The sequence below is a fragment of the Asterias rubens genome, chromosome 9 (genome assembly GCF_902459465.1).
Source record: "Asterias rubens chromosome 9, eAstRub1.3, whole genome shotgun sequence".
Taxonomy (NCBI): Eukaryota; Metazoa; Echinodermata; class Asteroidea; order Forcipulatida; family Asteriidae; genus Asterias; species Asterias rubens.
In genome coordinates this window covers 12,309,619-12,329,549 of record NC_047070.1, presented here as the reverse complement: position 1 = coordinate 12,329,549, position 19,931 = coordinate 12,309,619, and the positions used below count along the sequence as shown (strand labels likewise).

At 39.0% G+C, this 19,931-nt stretch overlaps 1 protein-coding gene across 1 annotated transcript in view; it reads left to right on the top strand.

Annotated features, from left to right (window-relative positions):
* LOC117295170 (meiotic recombination protein REC8 homolog) overlaps positions 1–19,931 on the top strand; it is a 42,368-nt gene that overhangs the window by 19,103 nt on the left and 3,334 nt on the right. Inside the window, exons 2-3 of the mRNA XM_033777745.1 lie at positions 5,849–5,923; positions 18,719–18,861. Coding sequence (XP_033633636.1) covers positions 5,849–5,923; positions 18,719–18,861 — 218 coding nt within the window. The remainder of the gene's footprint in view (positions 1–5,848; positions 5,924–18,718; positions 18,862–19,931) is intronic.

Here is a 19,931-nt window from a genome sequence, read left to right as displayed (position 1 = left end):
TCTGGGTAATATTGATTGGCACAAAGTCATTGGTGGCAAATCAATAGACGATACCTGGTGCCCCTTCCGTGATACATTTTTATCTTGTATTCACAAGTTATGTGCCTTCACGGAAAGCTAAAAAGAAGCCACAAAAGCCTTGGATTACCGTTGAAACTATAAATCTTGCCAAGAGGAAGCGTCGCCTGTATAGGGCTAGTCGTAAGGATCCTGACAATTCCTCTAAATGGAACAAATACAAACAACTCAGAAATAAACTTGATACTCAGTTTCGGAAGGATTACTATGAGTACCTTAAAGATGTTTCCAATGATAATTCTAACTGTGGTGCTAAATTCTGGTCTTTTGTGCGTGCATCTAAGGCTAAACAGTGTTCCATCTCTTTTAAAGAAGAGGATACTGTTGTTACTGACCTTCCCACTATTGCTACGTCTTTTAACAAGTTCTTTGCGTCTAATTGTACAGATAAAGACTTTGTTGACACTTCTTTTACCATCTGTAATGGACACGTTGGCTCCCCTCTAGAGTCGATTGGTACCAACGCTAACAAGATATTTGAGCTCATTAATTATCTTAAGTCAGGTAAAGCCCCCTGGCCCGACAGTATAACATCTACAATGTTAAAGATTACTGCCGGTCAGGTTGCCATGCTCTTCCCTTGCTTTTCAATTCATCTCTTAGCGAAGGAAGAATACCTGATGACTTGAAGCGAGCAAATGTTGTGCCAATCCATAAAGCAGGTGACTTACCAGTGATTAAAAACTATTGACCCATTTCACTGTGCTCTGTGGTTGGGAAGCTGCTGGAAAGGGTGGTTACTGGCCGTATAACCCAGTACATGCGTACGGTTGGTCTGATCTCTCATCAGCAACATGGCTTTGTCAATGGGCGTTCATGTACCACCCTTCTCACTTCAGTTTGCCACCATTGGGCGCAGATTCTTGATGCTAGATCACCACCAGATGTTGATGTTGTTTTCCTTGATTGGAGCAAGGCTTTTGATAAAGTAAGTCATCAAATCCTTTTTAAAAAACTCCATCTTTATGGCATCTGTGGCCCCTTGAGGCAATGGATTTCATCATTTCTTTTGGATCGTTTTCAGCGCGTCCAATTGGCTTGCTCATGACACAGTTTATTCACAGAAACTGGCCACTGAAAGTAATGCATTAATGGGGAGAAGTTGATGGTATAAAACATTGTGAGAAACGGCTCGCTCTGAAGTAATGTAGTTTTTGAGAATGAAGTTATTTCCACGAATATGATTTTGAGACCTAAGATTTAGAATTAATTTTTGAGGTCTCGAAATCAAACATCTGAAAGCTCACAACTTGGGTGACAAGGGTGGTTTTTCTTTCATTATTATTTCGCAACTTCAACGATCTATTGAGCTAAAATTTTCACAGGTTTGTTGTTTTGTGCATGTATTGAGATACACGAACTGTGAAGATTAGTCTTTGACAATTACCGATAGTGTCCAGTGTCTTCAAACAACTTGGAACGGCTTCCCTACATACTTGGAATGATAAAGCTTGCACTAGCACCAGACGCTATATGGACAATAATGCATACATTGTACATTCAAACCAGGGACATAAGTTGCACTGTGTGTGCATTGGGAAGCTCCATAGTATGTCATAGAGTGGGTACATGGGTGTATCAGCCACTGAGTGAGTGTCCCTAAAGTTAGGTCATGGTCTGAAGGTCACTCAATTGCCTGGGGTGTTGGGTAATTAAATCCACTTAGTTCAGAAATTAGTTGTTTACAGTCTGACAAGATTGAGCTTGCCTGAAATTGCCTTGAAATTGCCCTGAATGGCATCACCAAAAACTGAGCAACAAGGGACACTGTGAAATTGCCTTGAATTCACCTTGATCTCCAATTTCGTGGCAAAACGGATTTTCACGGCAATTTAAGGGTAAAGTTGTTCATAGTGTAAATTTACTGTTTTTAACAGATTTCCTGTCTACTTTGGCAGTTTACCCTCCCATGTTAGGAACCAACTTTTAACTAGCCTTCCTGGTTTTGTTGGCGGAATCATAAAACATTTTAAAGAAATCAGGTCCACATTTAATTAATTTTTTTTTAATGTATTATTGTTTTTTCTTGCTTATATTTTATATCTGAGTTGCCTGGCTTGGCTGGTGGGTTATACGTATTCCTCCTATGGAGGGTGTGTCTTGTTAATACTCGTTATTGTCTCGAACCAAAAGGTCAGCCACTTTGAAAGTGACTTTTTGTCGCTATTGGCTTTCCCTGCCAGGGTTCTTGTCTTTTGTTTCGTCTGTAGTGTTTTGTGTTCCACCCTCACTGGAGGTGTTTCCTACACAATCCTTATATCTGCCAGCGGCCAGGCCAGGTTTCTCAGTAATTTGTTTTTACAGATTTTTGTTGTTCTCTTTTTATAACCATTGTATTGCTTTTTTTTGTAAATCTTTGATGTGCAATTTTGTAATACATGTTTTTTTTTTTTCATGTTTGCTGGCAAATAAAATGAAATGAAATGAAAAGAGCCATTGTGTTTGTGTACAGACAATAAACGTGCAATACATGACGTCATGGTGACGCCGTCCAGAATTTAAGGCCATGGAATAGTTAAACAGTACCCGAAATCAAGGTATAAAATTGAAGCGAAAAAAACGATCGGACGTATAGTTTTTGAGATATTGCGGTCTAAAGATTACCTAATTATATTCATGTTGTTATAACTTAGTTAATTAATTAATTAATTTATGCTAGTTACATTTAACTGTTACTTTAAGACCTACATGTAGGCTTTAATATGATACAGGATCTGACTCTTTATATTAGACCAAGTATGACTTTTGGCCATTACAAAATGCCCTGGTTAAACCTATGGGCTTTTGACGGATACAAATAATTGTTATAACAAATAAAAATCTTGACAATTTATGTTCCGACCACTACGTCGAAACAGCTAAAAATAATAAAAATCTCGACGACAACAATACCTGTTCCGACGGTAGGTTGGAACAGCTAATAAATATCTTGTGATTTCAATTGCTGTTCCCACCACTACGTCGGAACAGCTAATAAAAATCTGAACAAAAACAATAGCTGTTCTGACAACTACATTGGAACAGCTCATAAAAATCTTGAAGATTTTAATAGCTGCTCCGATCACTACGTCGGAACAGCTAAAAAATGACCATTTGCTATTTGCTGTACATGTATTAAGTCTTTGAATTTTACAGGTTTTATATTCAGATTTGAGCTTCTGATAGATCAAGACTGGGACTACATTTGAAAAGTTAATGCCAAAATCATATGACCCCTCCTTCTGTTCGTACGGGAAGGTCAAAGTTTGCAGATTGTATGTTTTCTTCAAAAATACATTTTTGGGCTTATCTACGACCATGTTACGTTGATTGGTACGAAGTTAAGCATAGTCGGGCCCGCTCAGTACTTGGATGGGAGACCGCCTGGGAATACTGGGTGTCGTAAAGGCTTTTGTTAATATTTAAATAAATCATAACTTTTGTTCAGTATGTGTTCAAGGCATTAACAAGATACATTTCTCAATCGGTTAGTTAGTCTTCCCTTAAGTCATCAATATTTCAAAATTTCATATTTTCTCAACCACATTGATATTCTCTACATCATCTATATTATAAAAGCGCTTAAATCGCATGGGCGCCGCCATTGTTGTTTGGCAAGTGGTGCCCGCACCCTGCTAAAATGATGCGTCCTGGGGTAAATTTCGGGGTACCCGTGTTGGGACATGTGTTGTTTGTGACGTCACAGTCAAAGCGCGAGCGTGAGTGCAGGCGTCCTTTGTGATGTCACAGTCACGGCATGAGCGTCCAGTAACTTCGCGCGTACATACAGTATAGAACAATGCATGGGGTGGGGGGGAGCACGACGACAGGATGAAGACTGGTGGGGAGCACGTTGTGTGGACAGGGAGATGGAAGGGGCATACAGTGTTACGTCTGTTGGAAGAGGGCGGGGGAACGCCAAAAAATGTAGGGAGTATTAGTAAAAGGGCTAGACAAATAATACGGAAAGGGGAAGAAAAAAAGGGACTAATGGTGACATTGGACAGGGAAAAAATTAACTGGACAGAGAAAAATACACGAAACGGAGAACCACCTGACTGGTGGGACCCGCGGGGAACAGGAAAAATTATGGGACGGCAAAAAGTGCAAAGAACAATTCACGGATGGGATGGCGGGAAGGTGGCACGGGTTAGATTTTGGACGTGGATAGGAGGTGGGGGCACAAAGTTGTGCGTCTGTGGAACGGGGGACGGGGGAACGGCAAAAATAGAAATGACGGGGAAAATGAACAGGGCTGGGGTATAGGTAGGTATTGAACAAAATTAAAAGGGACTATCGTGGTATGGGACATGGGACAGGAAAATATTAAACTGAATGGGGGGATCAAGCCCATAAAACGGGAAAACCCCACAAACGGGACCCGCGCGAAACTGGAAAATATGAGTTATGGGCAAACATTGGCAAGCAAAGAACACTGCAATGCATGGGATCGTGGGGATGGACGGGAGAGGCACGGGGGCGTGGGTTTAGATATGGGACAGGATAGGGAAGGGGCACACGGTGGGACAGGGAGCCTGGGGAAAAAATTAACGAGGCTGGTGAGGGGGGAAAAAGCAAAGGGGTTTGAAAGCTACACAGGACAGAAAATAATCAACTGAACTGGAACAAAATAAACAAAACGGGATATAAATGCTGGGAAAGAACCACTATCGGGATCCGCTGGAAACTGGAAAATATGGATGGGATCGACAATGCCGAAACGGAAAAAAGATGGACAAGTGTACGATTTCACAAAGCACTAAGATTCGTCTTCACTTAGGATGGGCTGTTTGCCACAGTGATTTGTATTGTGACCCTGCCCAGCCACTTTAGCCCTCCCCTGTACACAACGCTACACTTGCAGCATTTTTACGTCAAGCTTTTTAGCGGGGTTGCCGCGCTTCGCGCGGCATCCCGCTAGTATGAAATAAAAGGGCTTCACGTACTTCACAAAAATGAATATGTCGGTGACCTTTGCTTGACCTTCTGTCTAAACCGGAAATGCCTTTAGAAATGCTTGAAAAGGTGTTTTTAATGGCTTTTATGTTAAAGTATACACCTTTTGATGCTTAACCATCACACCAAAATTACATTTTAATGTTGATTTTCTTTTGTGCATTTTAGAGAGCTATTCTTTTCATCGATTCAAACACTGACCCACCGATAGCCGAACACTGGTTTTTGTTACTGAATTGCTATATTTTTTTAAGTGTTCGGGCACTCAGTCCGGAACACATTTTGGTATAACTACAAACTTCATAATGAGTTAGATATTCTTTAGGAGAGGAAACCATTTAAGTTGTAAACGTCGTGATGACATCATCCATTCTTGAATTTTGAAAATGCAAAGTTTATAAAAAAAAAAAAAAACCTAAATGACTTACAAAAGGAATTCTTACAATCAATAGGCCCTACGTCCTCGGATATAGTGCAAGAACTTAATTTAAAGAAACACCATTTGCCGATCAGGCCCTAATTTGTGCAACCTATGAACTTTGGACGATTTTGTTTTAAAGGACTCGGTAGCCGGTGAAAAAGCCTGCAGCTAGAGCTGACATTTCTGGACAACACCGAGTCGACGACGTATATTCATGGCTAAAGTTTGCTTTCACACCATAAAGCCCTATAATTAAAAGTAAACTAGAGTATATGAAGAAACAAAGTTAACGTACTTTAAACTCAATTTGGTTAGGATCAACTTGATCCCAAAAGTTTGTGTATGTTTGAGACTAATTGCCAACTTTTACCTCTGTGAAAATCTTACTTTTGCTATCATTTTTTCTATTAATAGGATTGCTGCCACAAAATGTAGGTCAGTTTCCCTGTCAAAAAGAGATTACTTCACTGTCAGCATATCCAAGACATGGTAAGACTCAGGCAAAGTATACCTTTATTTTTTTAACCGTTCATTTGTTTAAATAATTGTTTACAAGAAAACTAACTTTGCAACTTTTAAATGAGATGGTACAAAACCTATCTATCATAAAAGAAACATTTACATTATTTGCAAGTAGTTCACATGGCAATTATTGAGACTTTAAACTTTAAATTTTTTTTTCTCCTCTTCCTTGGTGTAAAAAATAATGAGTTTTTATTGGGATTTTTTAGGTAATTAGTAAAACTGAGAGAATTGTTTGTTGTCAGCAAGATCTAGCCATCGATTTCACCATACTCAGGCATGTGAGACTTCCGCGTTTCCGTGGAATTCCATGTTTTTCCTTTTTTTTCTGCGATTTGGCCGTTTTCTTTGGGGTTCCGCTTTTTTCTATCTCTGTCGTTCCAGTAATTGCTGGTACGGTCCGCTTTTTTTTTTTTTACCATCCTCATCGATCATCAAACGGCCGTGCAAGGAATAGTCTAGTTAGCTCCATAGTGCCAAAATTGCTTTAAAACAATTTTACCTTGAAACACTTATGTTCACATGGACAATTACCATCTTGTCCATTCTTCACGTAGTAACAAAACAGGAGGAGGAGTTGCCATGTTTATCAGTGATCATCTAAATTTCAGCTCCAGAGATGATCTAATGATTTCGTGTGTAGACTTTGAATGTGTTTTTGTCGAGATCAAACGTGACAGTGGTTGTAATCTTATTGTTGGTAATATTAACAGAGAGCTCCTGGTACTTCAACTGATAATTTCAATAGTTCCTTTGATGTCTGCCTTAACAAAATCACTTCTGAGAAAAAACAATGCTATATATGGGGCGCCGTTTATGACTTTGTTACGAAACCAATATATAGAATGAAACCAATATATATAGAACGAAATAAATATAATGAATAGGGTAGATGGCCTTAGCTTTCGATCCAATCCGGACCTTCTTCAGAGGCATAAAACAAGTACAAACAAATACATATCCATTTATAGAAAAAGAGAGGGGGAAAGGGATTAAGGAAAGGATCCAGAAAGAAGCGGGAAAATAACAGCCAATCAAAGTTCCTATTTCAGAAACAATATTGGTGGCTATGAACCAATAGGAGTGGAGTGGCGAGGACAAAGGATGTTTAGAATGAAAGGAAGGGTTACTGGACCATAAAAGTGGTAAAAGTATTGTTCGACAACAATGCAGGGAGACATGAAAGGGTAGGATTAGAGAGCAAGTTGCATCATGATGCAACTAACAATGGTCAATTAATAAGAATAGCAAGATCAAAGGTTGGATGGTATTAAAAATAGGTATGAGGGACCTGTGGGAAAAAGGGGGGGGGGTTACTTACATGAGATTATAGTAACAAATTTATAAGAACAACTTAAAATTGTTTAATTTATACTTTATTTACAGAATATTACAACATATAAGTTCTCAGGCAGGAGTGAAGTGGGGGAGGTAATGGGTAGTTATTTAACACCAATGTTTATGTTTAGTCCAAAGGGTTTGACTGTCTTGAGTTGGTGAATCCAGTGTGATTCTCTATGCTTGCGGTGTGTGTCATCACCATTGCAGGCTTCAATCACCAGAAGTTCAACATCATTGACACTATGATGGGGGCTGTTGAAGTGGATAGCGACCAAAAAAATATACATATAACGAAATAATATAATAAATAGAACAAAACAGAAATATATGGAACGAAACATTAGCATTTAGATCGCATCAGAAATATATAGAAGGAAACAGAAATATATAGAACGAAGCGCCCCCTTCGACAAATAAGGGCCAGTCCGCACTATACAACCACGGAGCTGTACAACATTAGCATAATAGCATGAACATTAGCATAATAGCATGAACATTAGCATAGTAGCAGGAAGCGCCGCCCGCGCGACGGACCAGTATGCTAGACTTGAAATCAAGTCGTTAGATAACAGAGTCGTCGTGCACACTTACTTATACTGCATAAACGTTGAATTACCGATCGCATGGCTACATACACGTTAACTACAATTTTTCAATGATATTTGGATCATCACACAACCACAGAGAATTTTTCCCAATTTTGGAGAACAAACTGCAACTAAAGGGACTACATTCAGGCTGGTTTGAGGTGAAATTAATTACGAAATAATAAGGGCATGCATGCAGCTTCAAGACTTGCTGAGTTTCACGTACAACTATGGAAGCCTTTCTTTTCCTTCTGTTTTCGGTCACCACGCCATGCAGCATACGTTATAAGAACACAACCGTGTAGTATGGGAATCCAACTTTCAGAGTATTATGTAACCTTTTCAATAATGATTTAAATACAACTATTAAACACTAGGGGAACTCGCTTCAGCCAGCAAAATTCAAGATCAATAACTATGAATACTAAACCATGACTATCAAATAAACCAAGAACACGGTGCCAATGTTTTTTTAAAACAGATTACAAATCAAAAGCCATAATACCTTGAGAAGCAGGCATTGCTGCTACTATGAAGTAAATTACGCCCGGGTTGACAAATAATTATGCAATAGGTTCATTAATAGTATTTATAACAAAAGTGGTGCAAGAAGAACTCTATGACTATAAAACAAACAAGTATTTTCTTCAACTACCACACCAAAACATCAGCATAAAAACAAATAATAGCAACAATAGTACAAAAGATGATTGTTAAAGGATATTATGGTAATTAAAAAAAAGGAAGGAGAATCGATTATGCTACAGGTAAGTGTGGCATGGAGTGGGGATGAAAGGGTAACTGGACGAATCGTAAGCATCGTAAGCGTTGCTGCGTATCTTGGAACGTAAGTATAACTTGACTCGCGATTGAAGCGTTACTTTTAATGGAATTATAGCGTAACTGGAAGGAAAGTAAGCGTATCTTGGAATGTAAGCGTAGCTTTAAACGTAACCATATCTTTTGGAACAACTCATGGGAAACTGCGACATTTGATTGCTTAGTCGAGTCGCAACTACCGCTATTTAACTCACTCGGTTATTAATCGTGCCGCTACGACTACGTACTGTAGTCGCGATCAATTTCCTGCTTGGTTAAACACTTTTGTCGCTCACAAGTATTCACGAATTTCAAAACACAATCCTTCATTCCTTTCAGCACGAGTTTTACTTTATTGCGCTTCGACATACAATATGTTGCGATGCACCGTGCTTGTTCTGTATTCTTGCTGGCTGAAACATGGTCACGTACTAGATCTAGTGATCGCGCGCGCTTTTTTTTGGGTGTTTTTTTGAAAATAGTGGTTGGTTACAGCACCCTCTCTTGACTTGAACCGTGAACAGCAACTACAAAACTTCCTTTCTTTTCCAGATTTCTGTTCTTATTTCACAAAGGACCGAGGTGTTATAAAACACATAATGACTGGCATAATTCGTAACTAGTGGCCTCTGGAAATAGATCCCTCATCTAGTCACTCCAAGTCCCTTGAGGGATAAGACGTACACTATAGTTACCTCATTGTCAGTCATTATGAGTATAATATTATAGTTGCCAAAATCATTACCTCAAAAATTTCAAATTAACATTACAGAATTCAAAAATATTATTTTGTTTGACAAAATAATAATACTTTGAGAGAATTTTGTTTGATCTTATTTTTACAATGGACGGGCTCGGCTTTATAACAGGTTTTTTTACACACATTAACACAGTACGTGACCATTTATATAACTATAAATGCGGTATATTCGTTTTGACAACGTCAATCTTTTTTTTAATTATATAAAACTCCTAACAAAAATAATATGAGAGGAATAGGAAACAAAACAGAGCGTGGAACGTTGCGATCATTAGAAATAACGGATTCAACAAGCGAGGTGTACTGACTGAAAAACCCACCATGACAAACATGTACTTTGATGTCCCAACCCCTCCCAAGCTCACGCTGGGAGATCCGCAAGCTGGGAGTAGCGCCCGGGATTACACCTCCAGCCCCCACGAGACACGGCAAAGGCGGTACGTCCATGCCCCCAAGGCTTACGTTCCGATTGCTCCATGCCGTGGGGCCATAGAACAAGCTTCCGTTACACGGACTCTCTGGATGATAATCTTACGTTCGATTTTTTTACCATTATTTACGATTTGTATCCATAATCAGCGAATTAGCTTTTTTACAGCTGGAAGAAAAACTTTTCTTGGAAGATCTGCCGTGTTTAGAACTTATGAGGTATCATGATCAATTATTTACACACTTTCCAGACATAACAGCATGGCACAACGGGAGAAGAAACATTTACCATACAATATTTGTAACTTAAAACTTGAACTGAATCCTGAAAACAGAGCAGACGGTGTTAGTGTGGACACCGGCACAGTCGGGTTTTACGTCGTAATAGTTATTAGAAAAGTTTGTTGTCAGGATTTTCAAGTACATATGTATTAACTTTCAATAGTTGTAAACACTCGCAGCTACTTGACCGAACAAAAGTTGTTAACGGGAATGCTATTTAAACAAGTTTATGTATAGGCCTAATGTTTTTGTTTATCATTTAAATGTAATTTTGATACTTCTATCTTGGAAGATCTGCCGTCTTTAAAACTTATGAGGTATCATGATCAATTATTTACACACTTTCCAGACAGGAAATATAGGGTAGATGGCCTTAGCTTTCGATCCAAACCGAACCTTCTTCAGAGGCATAAAACAAGTACAAACAAATACAATCCGTTTATAGAAAAAGAGAGGGGAAAGGGATTAAGGGAAGGATCCAGAAAGAAACGGGAAAATAACAGCCAATCAAAGTTTCTATTTCAGAAACAATTGGTGGCTATGAACCAATAGGAGTAAAGTGGCGAGGACAAAACAAAATTGATTTCGTTATATATATATATTGATTTATTTTGTCATACTATGATATTTTTTTCCGTTCTCTATATTTTTATTTCGTTCTATATTATTTCGTTCTTTATATTTTTTATTTCGTCCTATATCTATATATATTTCATTCTATATATTTTGTCATTCTCTATATTTTTTATTTCATACTATATATATATTATTTCGTTCTCTATATTTTTATTTTGTTCTATATTTTTATTTCGTTCTATATATATTTATTTTCGTTCTATATATTTTTTATTTTGTCCTATATACTGATCTCGTTCATTCTATTTATATTGGTTTCGTAATAAAGTCATAAACGGCGCCCCATAGGAAAGAGAGCAGACAGCGATTTGATTGATGGGAATAGTAGCACTGAGTTTATTAAACTATACTAAAATCAAAAGAGCTTACACTTACTAACATTATAATCCTATAAAGAAAAACATCAAATTAAACTTAAGCCTCATAATAAGAAATTAATATTTAGTTATTCAACTTGTTCCCGATTGATCCGATTAAATGAATAAAAACAAATAAAACAAAAATAAAAACAACTCAGTAAAAAGTGGAAACACAAACAACTTATTCTCAAACAATAAAAAAGAGAAATGAATCTTTACATTCAAAAGAAACGCTTAATTATCAGGGCATTTGCTTGAGCCATTGCTTTAAATCAAATAGGCCTATTACCCAGTTAAATAGTCCGGACACTGTATCCATTTCCTTCCTCCATGTAAAGCACACTTTATATTCACTTAACTAAAACAAACTAGAAAAACCTAACTTTCTAGCAGTGGACCCCATCAGCCTAGCTCACAGAACTAAAAGAAACAATAAATCTTCAGGCCTTGATTCAGTATCAGGCTAATGGAATGTCCACCCTGGGTATAGAACATGGTCCCTGTGTACTTTGATAGCTTATACAGTGAAATACACCGACTAAGAAAACTATACTTATCTAATATAGGACAATTGTTACAAGTTGGAAAAGTCAACAAACCAAACTAAAATGTATAAGATCTAAGAAGTGTGAACTTTCATTAATTATAGTTACTTAGGCACAGTTTACTTAAATAAAACAAAACCAACAAAAGAAAAATTCTTCTCCAATCTAAAATATGGGCAGTTTTGAACCAGATCAACCATTGTTTAGCATATTGGTAATTAGTTATAAAATCCAAAAGTCAAAAATAGAATAACAACAAGACTTCAAGTACTAAAAATAAAACAAACTAATGTCTACATATTAGGACTTGGCGTATCAACTCCAAACTTGGTTTGGGCGTATCAACTTCAAACTTGGTTTGTGGATTGGTCATGAGATCCCCCAGAAGCCTATTGTTTTTGGACCCCCTTAAGATAAATATCAAGCTCATTATGGTTAAAACAAAAGAAATGTTGTCCAAGCAATAACTCAAAAATGATTTGGCGTATTTCTTCCAAATTTGGTTTGTTGATTACTTTAGGGATCCCCCAAAAGCCTTATGTTTTGTGACCCCCTCAGGTAAATATTAAGCTCACTACGGCTTAAAGGAACACGTTTCCTTGGATCGGACGAGTTGGTCTATAAAAAGGCAACGTGTTCCTTTAAACAATAACTTGAATAAGACTTGGTGTAGCAGCTCCAATCTCAGCTGGGCATTTGTGTTGTCAACACACCATTCTTGTTTATTTTGTTATACATGTACATCTGAAAAGAGCAAAAGCTACTTCTTTGAAAACTCCCTGTTTATATAACCTTTTGTTCAAAAGTTGTGAAAGGGGAAACACCAAGAGATCTGAGAAAATAAAACAAAGAGAAATGGCTTTAAACCCTTTTTTTAGCGAGCACATGCATCCCACAGGCGCCCGTATTACTATTAATACTGCTCCGAATGCTTTCAAAGTTTGACGATTCCTAATTTTAGTTCTAAACATGCGATTGACATGCAGCAAACAGCCTTTGATAGAACACAATCTCGACATGAAAACAGTCTAAAAATAGCACTTGGTGCCCATAGCAAAAATCCCCTGAAGGGTTCAAAGGTCGGAAGGCCTGACATCTCAACTCGTGTGAAGCACGAGTTGCTGTGTTTCTCTGTGTAGTACAGACCGTAATGGTAATGTACCATGCTTCGCACGCGCAATGTACACACAGTAATGGCGATCTCCGCTTTTTGGTGATAAACTTATCAGTGTTTTTAAACGAGGAATACAGTGATATGAGTGAATTTAATCAAACTTTTGTTGATTTCTTTCTCTCACAATGTACAGCAGCAAACTTTATTACCATGTTAATTTTAACCCCTTGATGATGTTATTAATCAGAAAGGAAGTCACCAATGTAAAATAGAGACATTTTAGGACTTGAATCTACAAAAAAAAAATATGTTGAAAATGTTATCCCTGTTGTCCAGTTTTTACTCGATCTCCGTAATAAAGTTGCTGACATATGACTCATCTAGCTTGATTGCATCACATTATTTGCATCACTGCTTGTGATCAGAAACTTGGTTTTCTCGTTGGTTCTTTCTAACATGTTCAAGTCCAGCAACATGTAATCATTGCAATTGTGGTATCATTTTAAAGAGGAACAGTTCAGCTTTGCATTGATATATACCATATACAAAGAGAGTATTAAATAAAAACAAATATACTGGATTGAAAAAAGTTTCCTTACTTTTTGTGAGCAGTATAATCACTTTGGTATGTTTACATTTTATGTGGGCAGCAAATAACCTCAGTGCAAAAAAAAGCAGCTAAGATTTCTAGATAGTTTTATGGTGTCCTACTTCCTTGTCTGTCTGTTTCCCCCACATCTTTTCCCTTCTAAGGAACCTCCCCAACCTCTAGAAGAAGCATCAGAAGAAAAAATCATGTCGGGGTTGTAGTACGCCCAATGCGTCTTTTTTGCAAGTGCAGATTATCAATCCACCACTTCAAATCTGATTTGATTTCAGCATTGATTGCCATCATGGCATCAATATTTTGCTGTCATGGGTTGTTTCCCGTTTTTTTTTCTCTGTTTCCCGTTCCAGGTTTATTCCCCGTCCGCACTTTATTTCCACTTCCCGTTTTTTTTTTCCTCTGTCCCATAATAATTATTTCGCCGTCCTGGGTTGTTTCCCCCTTTTTTTCTCTGTCCCTTAATATTTCCCCGTCCCAGGTTTGTTCCCGTCCCAGGTTTATTCCCCGTCCTAGGTTTATTTCCACTTCCTGTTTCTTTTCTCCCTTAGCATTTCCCGTACCAGGTTTATTCCTTCCCAGGTTTATTTCCCGTCTCAGGTTTATTCTCCGCCCCAGGTTTATTTCCCAATCCCAGGTTTATTTTCCCTTCCCAGTTTTTCTCAGTCCCGTAATTTCCTACTACCTGTTTTTTTCTCCCCTAATATTTCACCATCCCTTTATATTTTCCCGTCCCATGTGTATTTCCCTGTCCCAATGAGCAGAGTCTAGGCAATATTAAGTGTGGTCAAGGTGGGCAGTGGGCATACAAAGCAAAAATGTGGAAGTGTTATACTTTGTATCAAGTTACAACAAATGTAACATTTTGCGTAAGAACCCCAGTATAGTTACAATTGCAGCACATCTAAGGGAATTTTGTGATTTTTACCTTTGATGCCAGGAGTTGTTGGCATGAGGGCATTCTGGTGTATTTTGGGTAGATAAATAGAAACAACCCTGAATGGGAAAACAAAAACTGGGAAGGGGAAATATTAAGGGACAGGAAAATATTAATCGACTGAGACAAAAATGGGAAGAAGAAATGGGACGGGGAAATGAACATGGACAGGGAAATATTAAGGGACGGAAAAATATTAATCCACTGAGACAAAAAAGAAAAAAGAAATAAACCTGGGACGGGGAAATAAACATTGACGGGGAAGTATTCAGGGAATGACAAAAACGAGAAGAAGAAATAAACATGGGACGGGGAAATAAACATAGATGGGGAAATATTAAGGGAATGAAAAGCGGGAAGAAGAAATAAACCTGGGACAGGGAAATATTAAGGGACGGGGAATTATTAAGGGAATGAAAAAATGAGAAGAAGAACTGATGGGAAATAAACATGGACGGGGAAATATTAGGGGAATGAAAAAAAACGAGAAGAAGAAATAAACATGGGACGGGGAAATAAACATAGATGAGGAAATATTAAGGGAATGAAAAAGTGGGAAGAAGAAATAAACCTGGGACAGGGAAATATTAAGGGACGGGGAATTATTAAGGGAATGAAAAAATGAGAAGAAGAAATAAACCTGGGACGGGGAAAGTATTAGGGGAATGAGAAAAAAACGGAAAGAGGAAATAAACCTTGGACGGGAAATAAACCTGGACGGGGAAATATTAAGGGAATTCAAAACAGGAAGAGGAAACAAACCTGGGACTGGGAAATAAACATGGACGGGGAAATATTAAGGGAATGAGAAAAAAATTGAAAGAGGAAATAAACCTGGGACGGGAAATAAACCTGGACGGGGAAATATTAAGGGAATTCAAAACAGGAAGAGGAAACAAACCTGGGACTGGGAAATAAACATAGACTGGGAAATATTAAGGGACTAGACAAAATTATAAATTGTGATCATCCACCACCAATGGGCTGTAAAGTTGACACTTTCACTGTTATGGGATTAATGCATTTTTTGAGAGAGTGTGTAATCAGCTTCAAAATGATACCATCCACATTTAAATCAGATATTTCTTGACAAAGTTATGATTTCTCAAAGCCACATATTTTTTTATTCAGATTTCTCAAAGTTTTCTTGAAAACCCAAACAATTTAATAGGCTCTGCAATGTGCAAGTGCGACTTTACAGCCTATTTGTGGTGGATGGTCACAATTGTGCTTTGTCTCGTGGTAAGAAAATGGATCCTTTACAAAATTCTAAACGGAACAGTTTCACATTCATAGCACCGTTTTTATAGTTCGAAATCTTGCAGTAATTAACACACTCTTAGGGAACAAGAATGGTCAATTTAATCATAGTGCAAGGACCAAGCCTTGCTCTATTCATCCATCCCTTCTATACAGTTTCATGATTCAGTCCACTGCAGTTTACAATCTCGGCCGGCCGCAGTGCGCCGTGCTTCTTCTCCGTCTATTGTCACCAGCTGATAAGACACTCAATAGGCCAAATTTAATGGGTTGCTAACCCCTCGGCGGCCTGCCGATAAAAATATTTTTGGCGCTGTCCCTTACGATCCGATTCATAACCCTCCCGACCAGCAATCAGGGCGTGCGTGACAATAAAGAACTGCTCAAAAATAGTGTAATGAACCAGAGGTTCACATCAGATTTTGCTACTTAGTACGGGGTATGATCATTTTAGGGGTTTTCACAACCTGCTTTTCAATAACAAACATCAAATTAAATAAGATTATATATTTTAAATAATATGACCAAAGGTTTGTCGCCGGACAAAAACAAACGAAATGGGGAATTTCAATTTCACCCAACTTATAAATTGGAACAGCCTTGTTTATTTAATAAATAATGATTTTCAATCAAATACCTGCGAGGCATACCTCGCAAAATCAAGAATCCCGAACTTTGTCAACTTGAATTACACAACAAGATGTTGAAAGCCGTGTTTTGCCCCCCAAAATCTGTCCGTTCATGATGCTAAACAAAAGCTACTACATGGGTGTTACGCACCTAGCCAAAACTAAACCATTGTTACCAGTACTCCTGGCTGTGGAGGATTGGTTGGGATTAGAGAGGGATTAGCGGTGGAAGTGTCAGTTGTAAACCCCAGTCAAGTGCCAGCTCTTTTGTTTTTCACCTGAGTATTAAGTCTTTCTTAAAATCTCCGAGAACCAATTGCGTGCCGAAACTGAATCGATTGACCCTCCGGAAATTAATCGTTGCGGCAATCGTGTGATGGTTGCGGAACTGGCCCTGAATGGACCGCGCGCCTAACTTGGAACCTAAACGTATCTTGGAATGTATGAGCGTAGCTGCGTAGCTTAGAACATAACCATATCTTTTGGAACTTAAGCATATCTTGGAACGTAAATGTAGCTGCGTATCTTGGAACGTAAGCATAACTTCACTCAGGATTGAAAGCGTATTTGTCAAGACGAAGAAAAGCTGGTGCTGGAGCAATAACCAGGATAAGTATGACTAGGGGTGGCTCCGGAGCGCACCGTGCCTTCTCTCGACCCGGACTCCGGGCCTCTGCAGCCGGAGGGCATCCCCCCTCCACACGGCTCGGCTTACCCGGCCCTCGCCGGCCACAGGGGTTCCCCCATGACGGCCGTTGATGGGCTTTCGCAGGGCTGCCATACCCGATCAGGACCCGCCCACGCCATAGGCTGTGGGGTGCTTGCGATGGGTAGAAGGATTGGTGACGTGGGGCCGGATAGCTGGGAGTCCCCTGGCATACCCCGCATACCCCGGGTTTTTACCCGCTGCTCGGGCGTCCCGGTCACCCAGGAATCCTACAAGAAGGCCTCGGATTAAACCTGGGACTGATCTTCGCACAAGGGGCGCCCACGTCGGGGTAACAAGTCGTTACCCCTGGATGATTTCATGACAGCATTTCGGCTGTCGTGGTTCAGAATTTTGCCCCACCGGGCTTGTACATCCAGTTTTCCGGGATGCCAGTTTTCCGGCTATTGCCGGCATTCCAGCTTTTTCAAATTTTCCCCGATTTTTTCCGGCGCTCTGTGTTTCATCTGCCCGGAGGAAAAAAAAAGGAAAAAATAAAAAATTTCCGGCGCTCCGTATTTCATCTGGCCGGAGAAAATATTTTTTGTTGAAAACAGTTTTCCAGCATTCCGTTTTTCATCTGGCCGGAGAAAATCGAAGTTTTGAAAAAGATTTCCGTATTTCATTTGGCCAGAGAATATATTTTATTGAAAATAAATTTCTGGCGCTCCGTTATTCATCTGGCCAGAGAAAATATGATGTTGCTGCCGTCAACTCGCTGTCAACTAGCCAACTCAACCACTTCCAAGATGGCAGGTATGAACTAGTCTTGACCTAACGCCTCAGCGATCAACTAGCATAAATTGCAGTACATACTACACATGCAGTACCAATCATTCACGGCTTGTGGCAAGACTATTCCAAATGCAGGAAAGCGCCCTCTGTTGTCCATTTTGTAAAAACATGTGAAAAGAAAGATGGCGATAGATGGCGACCAACGGCTTTGTAGCGTAGAGATTTTTTTTTCACGATTTAAAAACAAAATTCTTACAATCGAAATGAAGCCTAAAACTTTTAATATTCTCTTTTAGCCAATACTGTATAGTTTTATGCATCTTTTGTGGATTTTAAATTTATTTTGGAGGAGTTAACGGGCGAGTTGGCGGCACCAAGCTAGTTGACGGTGAGTTGAATTGGACCCTCCCAATAATGTGCGTTGCTGACACTGCCATGCTGACACCGATCGAAAAATTTAAATGCAAAAGAAGTTTTTTATTCAACCGATCCTCACATTAATGCGAACCCATCAACATGGTAGAACAAAAAATACTATAAAGGCAGAAATAAGAGGGTAAGATCGTCCAAAAATGAATTATGTTATTTTTTTATTTTTTTTTTTTACGTTTTGAAATTTGTGACACTATACAAACGGAAAATTCAAGACTAAAATCAGACTATGCCTGCCTTTTTGGCAAGGGGGGGGGGGGGGGATGGTCAGAAATGTCTTTTTTTTTTTTTTCAACCCCAGTTCTGCCTGAATCGGCGTCAGATTAACTTACCGACGATAGGGGCCTAGTTTCTTCCAAACTTCCCTTTGCAGACAAAGCCTGAGGGAAGGTGGAAAAGGTAGTGGAAGGTGGACTCAGCATCACGCTTTGGCGTGTGCACATCAGCCTTCTGACTGCTTCTATCCGAGTGCCAGACGCTAGCCTTCGAGCACATAAACAGTATCACTGCCCTGTACTTCTAGCCAATTATAAGTGCCATACTGCCTAGCAATTTGTGAATATTAACGTACCCTCTTTTTCTTTTAGTGATGATATCATGAAGTATGTATGCCTGAAGGCTGAGCCAGTGAAACATCATGGAGCACACCCACGTCTTTCTCTCTACTTATCTTCACAGCTTATGTTTGGTGTAGCTAAAGTCTATGAGAAACAGATTGATTATTTCAGTGGTAAGTACACCTACAACTTAAAATAAGTGTCTCGATGTAGGTGCGTGCGTTTGTATTCAGAATGATGTCTGTACAAGCATTTACTTTGGCAGTCAATACCCGGAAGTAAAGTATTTTTAAATAGCAATGACATTTACGTGTGATTTTTCACTGTATGGTTCGTGGAACTGTCGTAGTTTGTGTTTTTTTGATTGATATAATTGTGTGAGAAGAAAATGAAGCGTTTTGGGAGGACAAAGTCTGTCGTAACTGAGGGAAGTTACATCCCCTCGGGACAGTCAGAGTCCTCGGTAGGCTGTGTCGGCGACACTACGTTGCCGTCCCAGTCCCAGTCCACTGGTGATGTCGGGGGGGCCCGAGTCACGGCTGTTCAGGTCGCTTAATACCGGAAATCTTTTGTCTATTTAAAAACAATAGAGGGCGCTTTGAGATCGAAGGTCGTTTTGGCTTTGAGCGTCATATGAATATTCATGAGATCATTGTTCGCTAACAAAACCACCCTCACCACGTACACCCTATAGAGCCAGGCCTGTTGGACTGTTCTATTATATTAAAGGGGGTACTAGCTGTACCATCTCACCGTAATGCTTTAAAACAAAACAAAAAAGAGCCAGAATACCTCTGATTATATTTTACTATATTGCAGTGACGTCATCAATCAAATGTCGTACAATTGTTGCTTTGTCTAGAAAACCAAATCAACTAACAGTACTTTCTCTTCAGTTATTGCTCCCCAAACACCCCTTTAAAAATAATAGATCGGTCTACATGGCTTAAGTAATCGGTTGCTACGTAGTTTTCCTATCTAATCGTATGCAGGTCGAGTTGGTCAAACCTAGAGAAATAGTTCGCCTGGTGGATTTTCTCATGTAAAAAAAGCACCATAAATCACGTTTTAACAAACGTATATTTGAAAACTGAACTCATGGGTGGCATTATTATACTATTAAGGTTAACTTGAAAGAGACAGGCATTCCCTTTCATCGGCGATTGGTCAAAATGTGGTATTTTGTACTTCGTCTCTCGACGTATTTTTTCAGAAAATGTAAGTAGATTACGCTGCCGGAGAA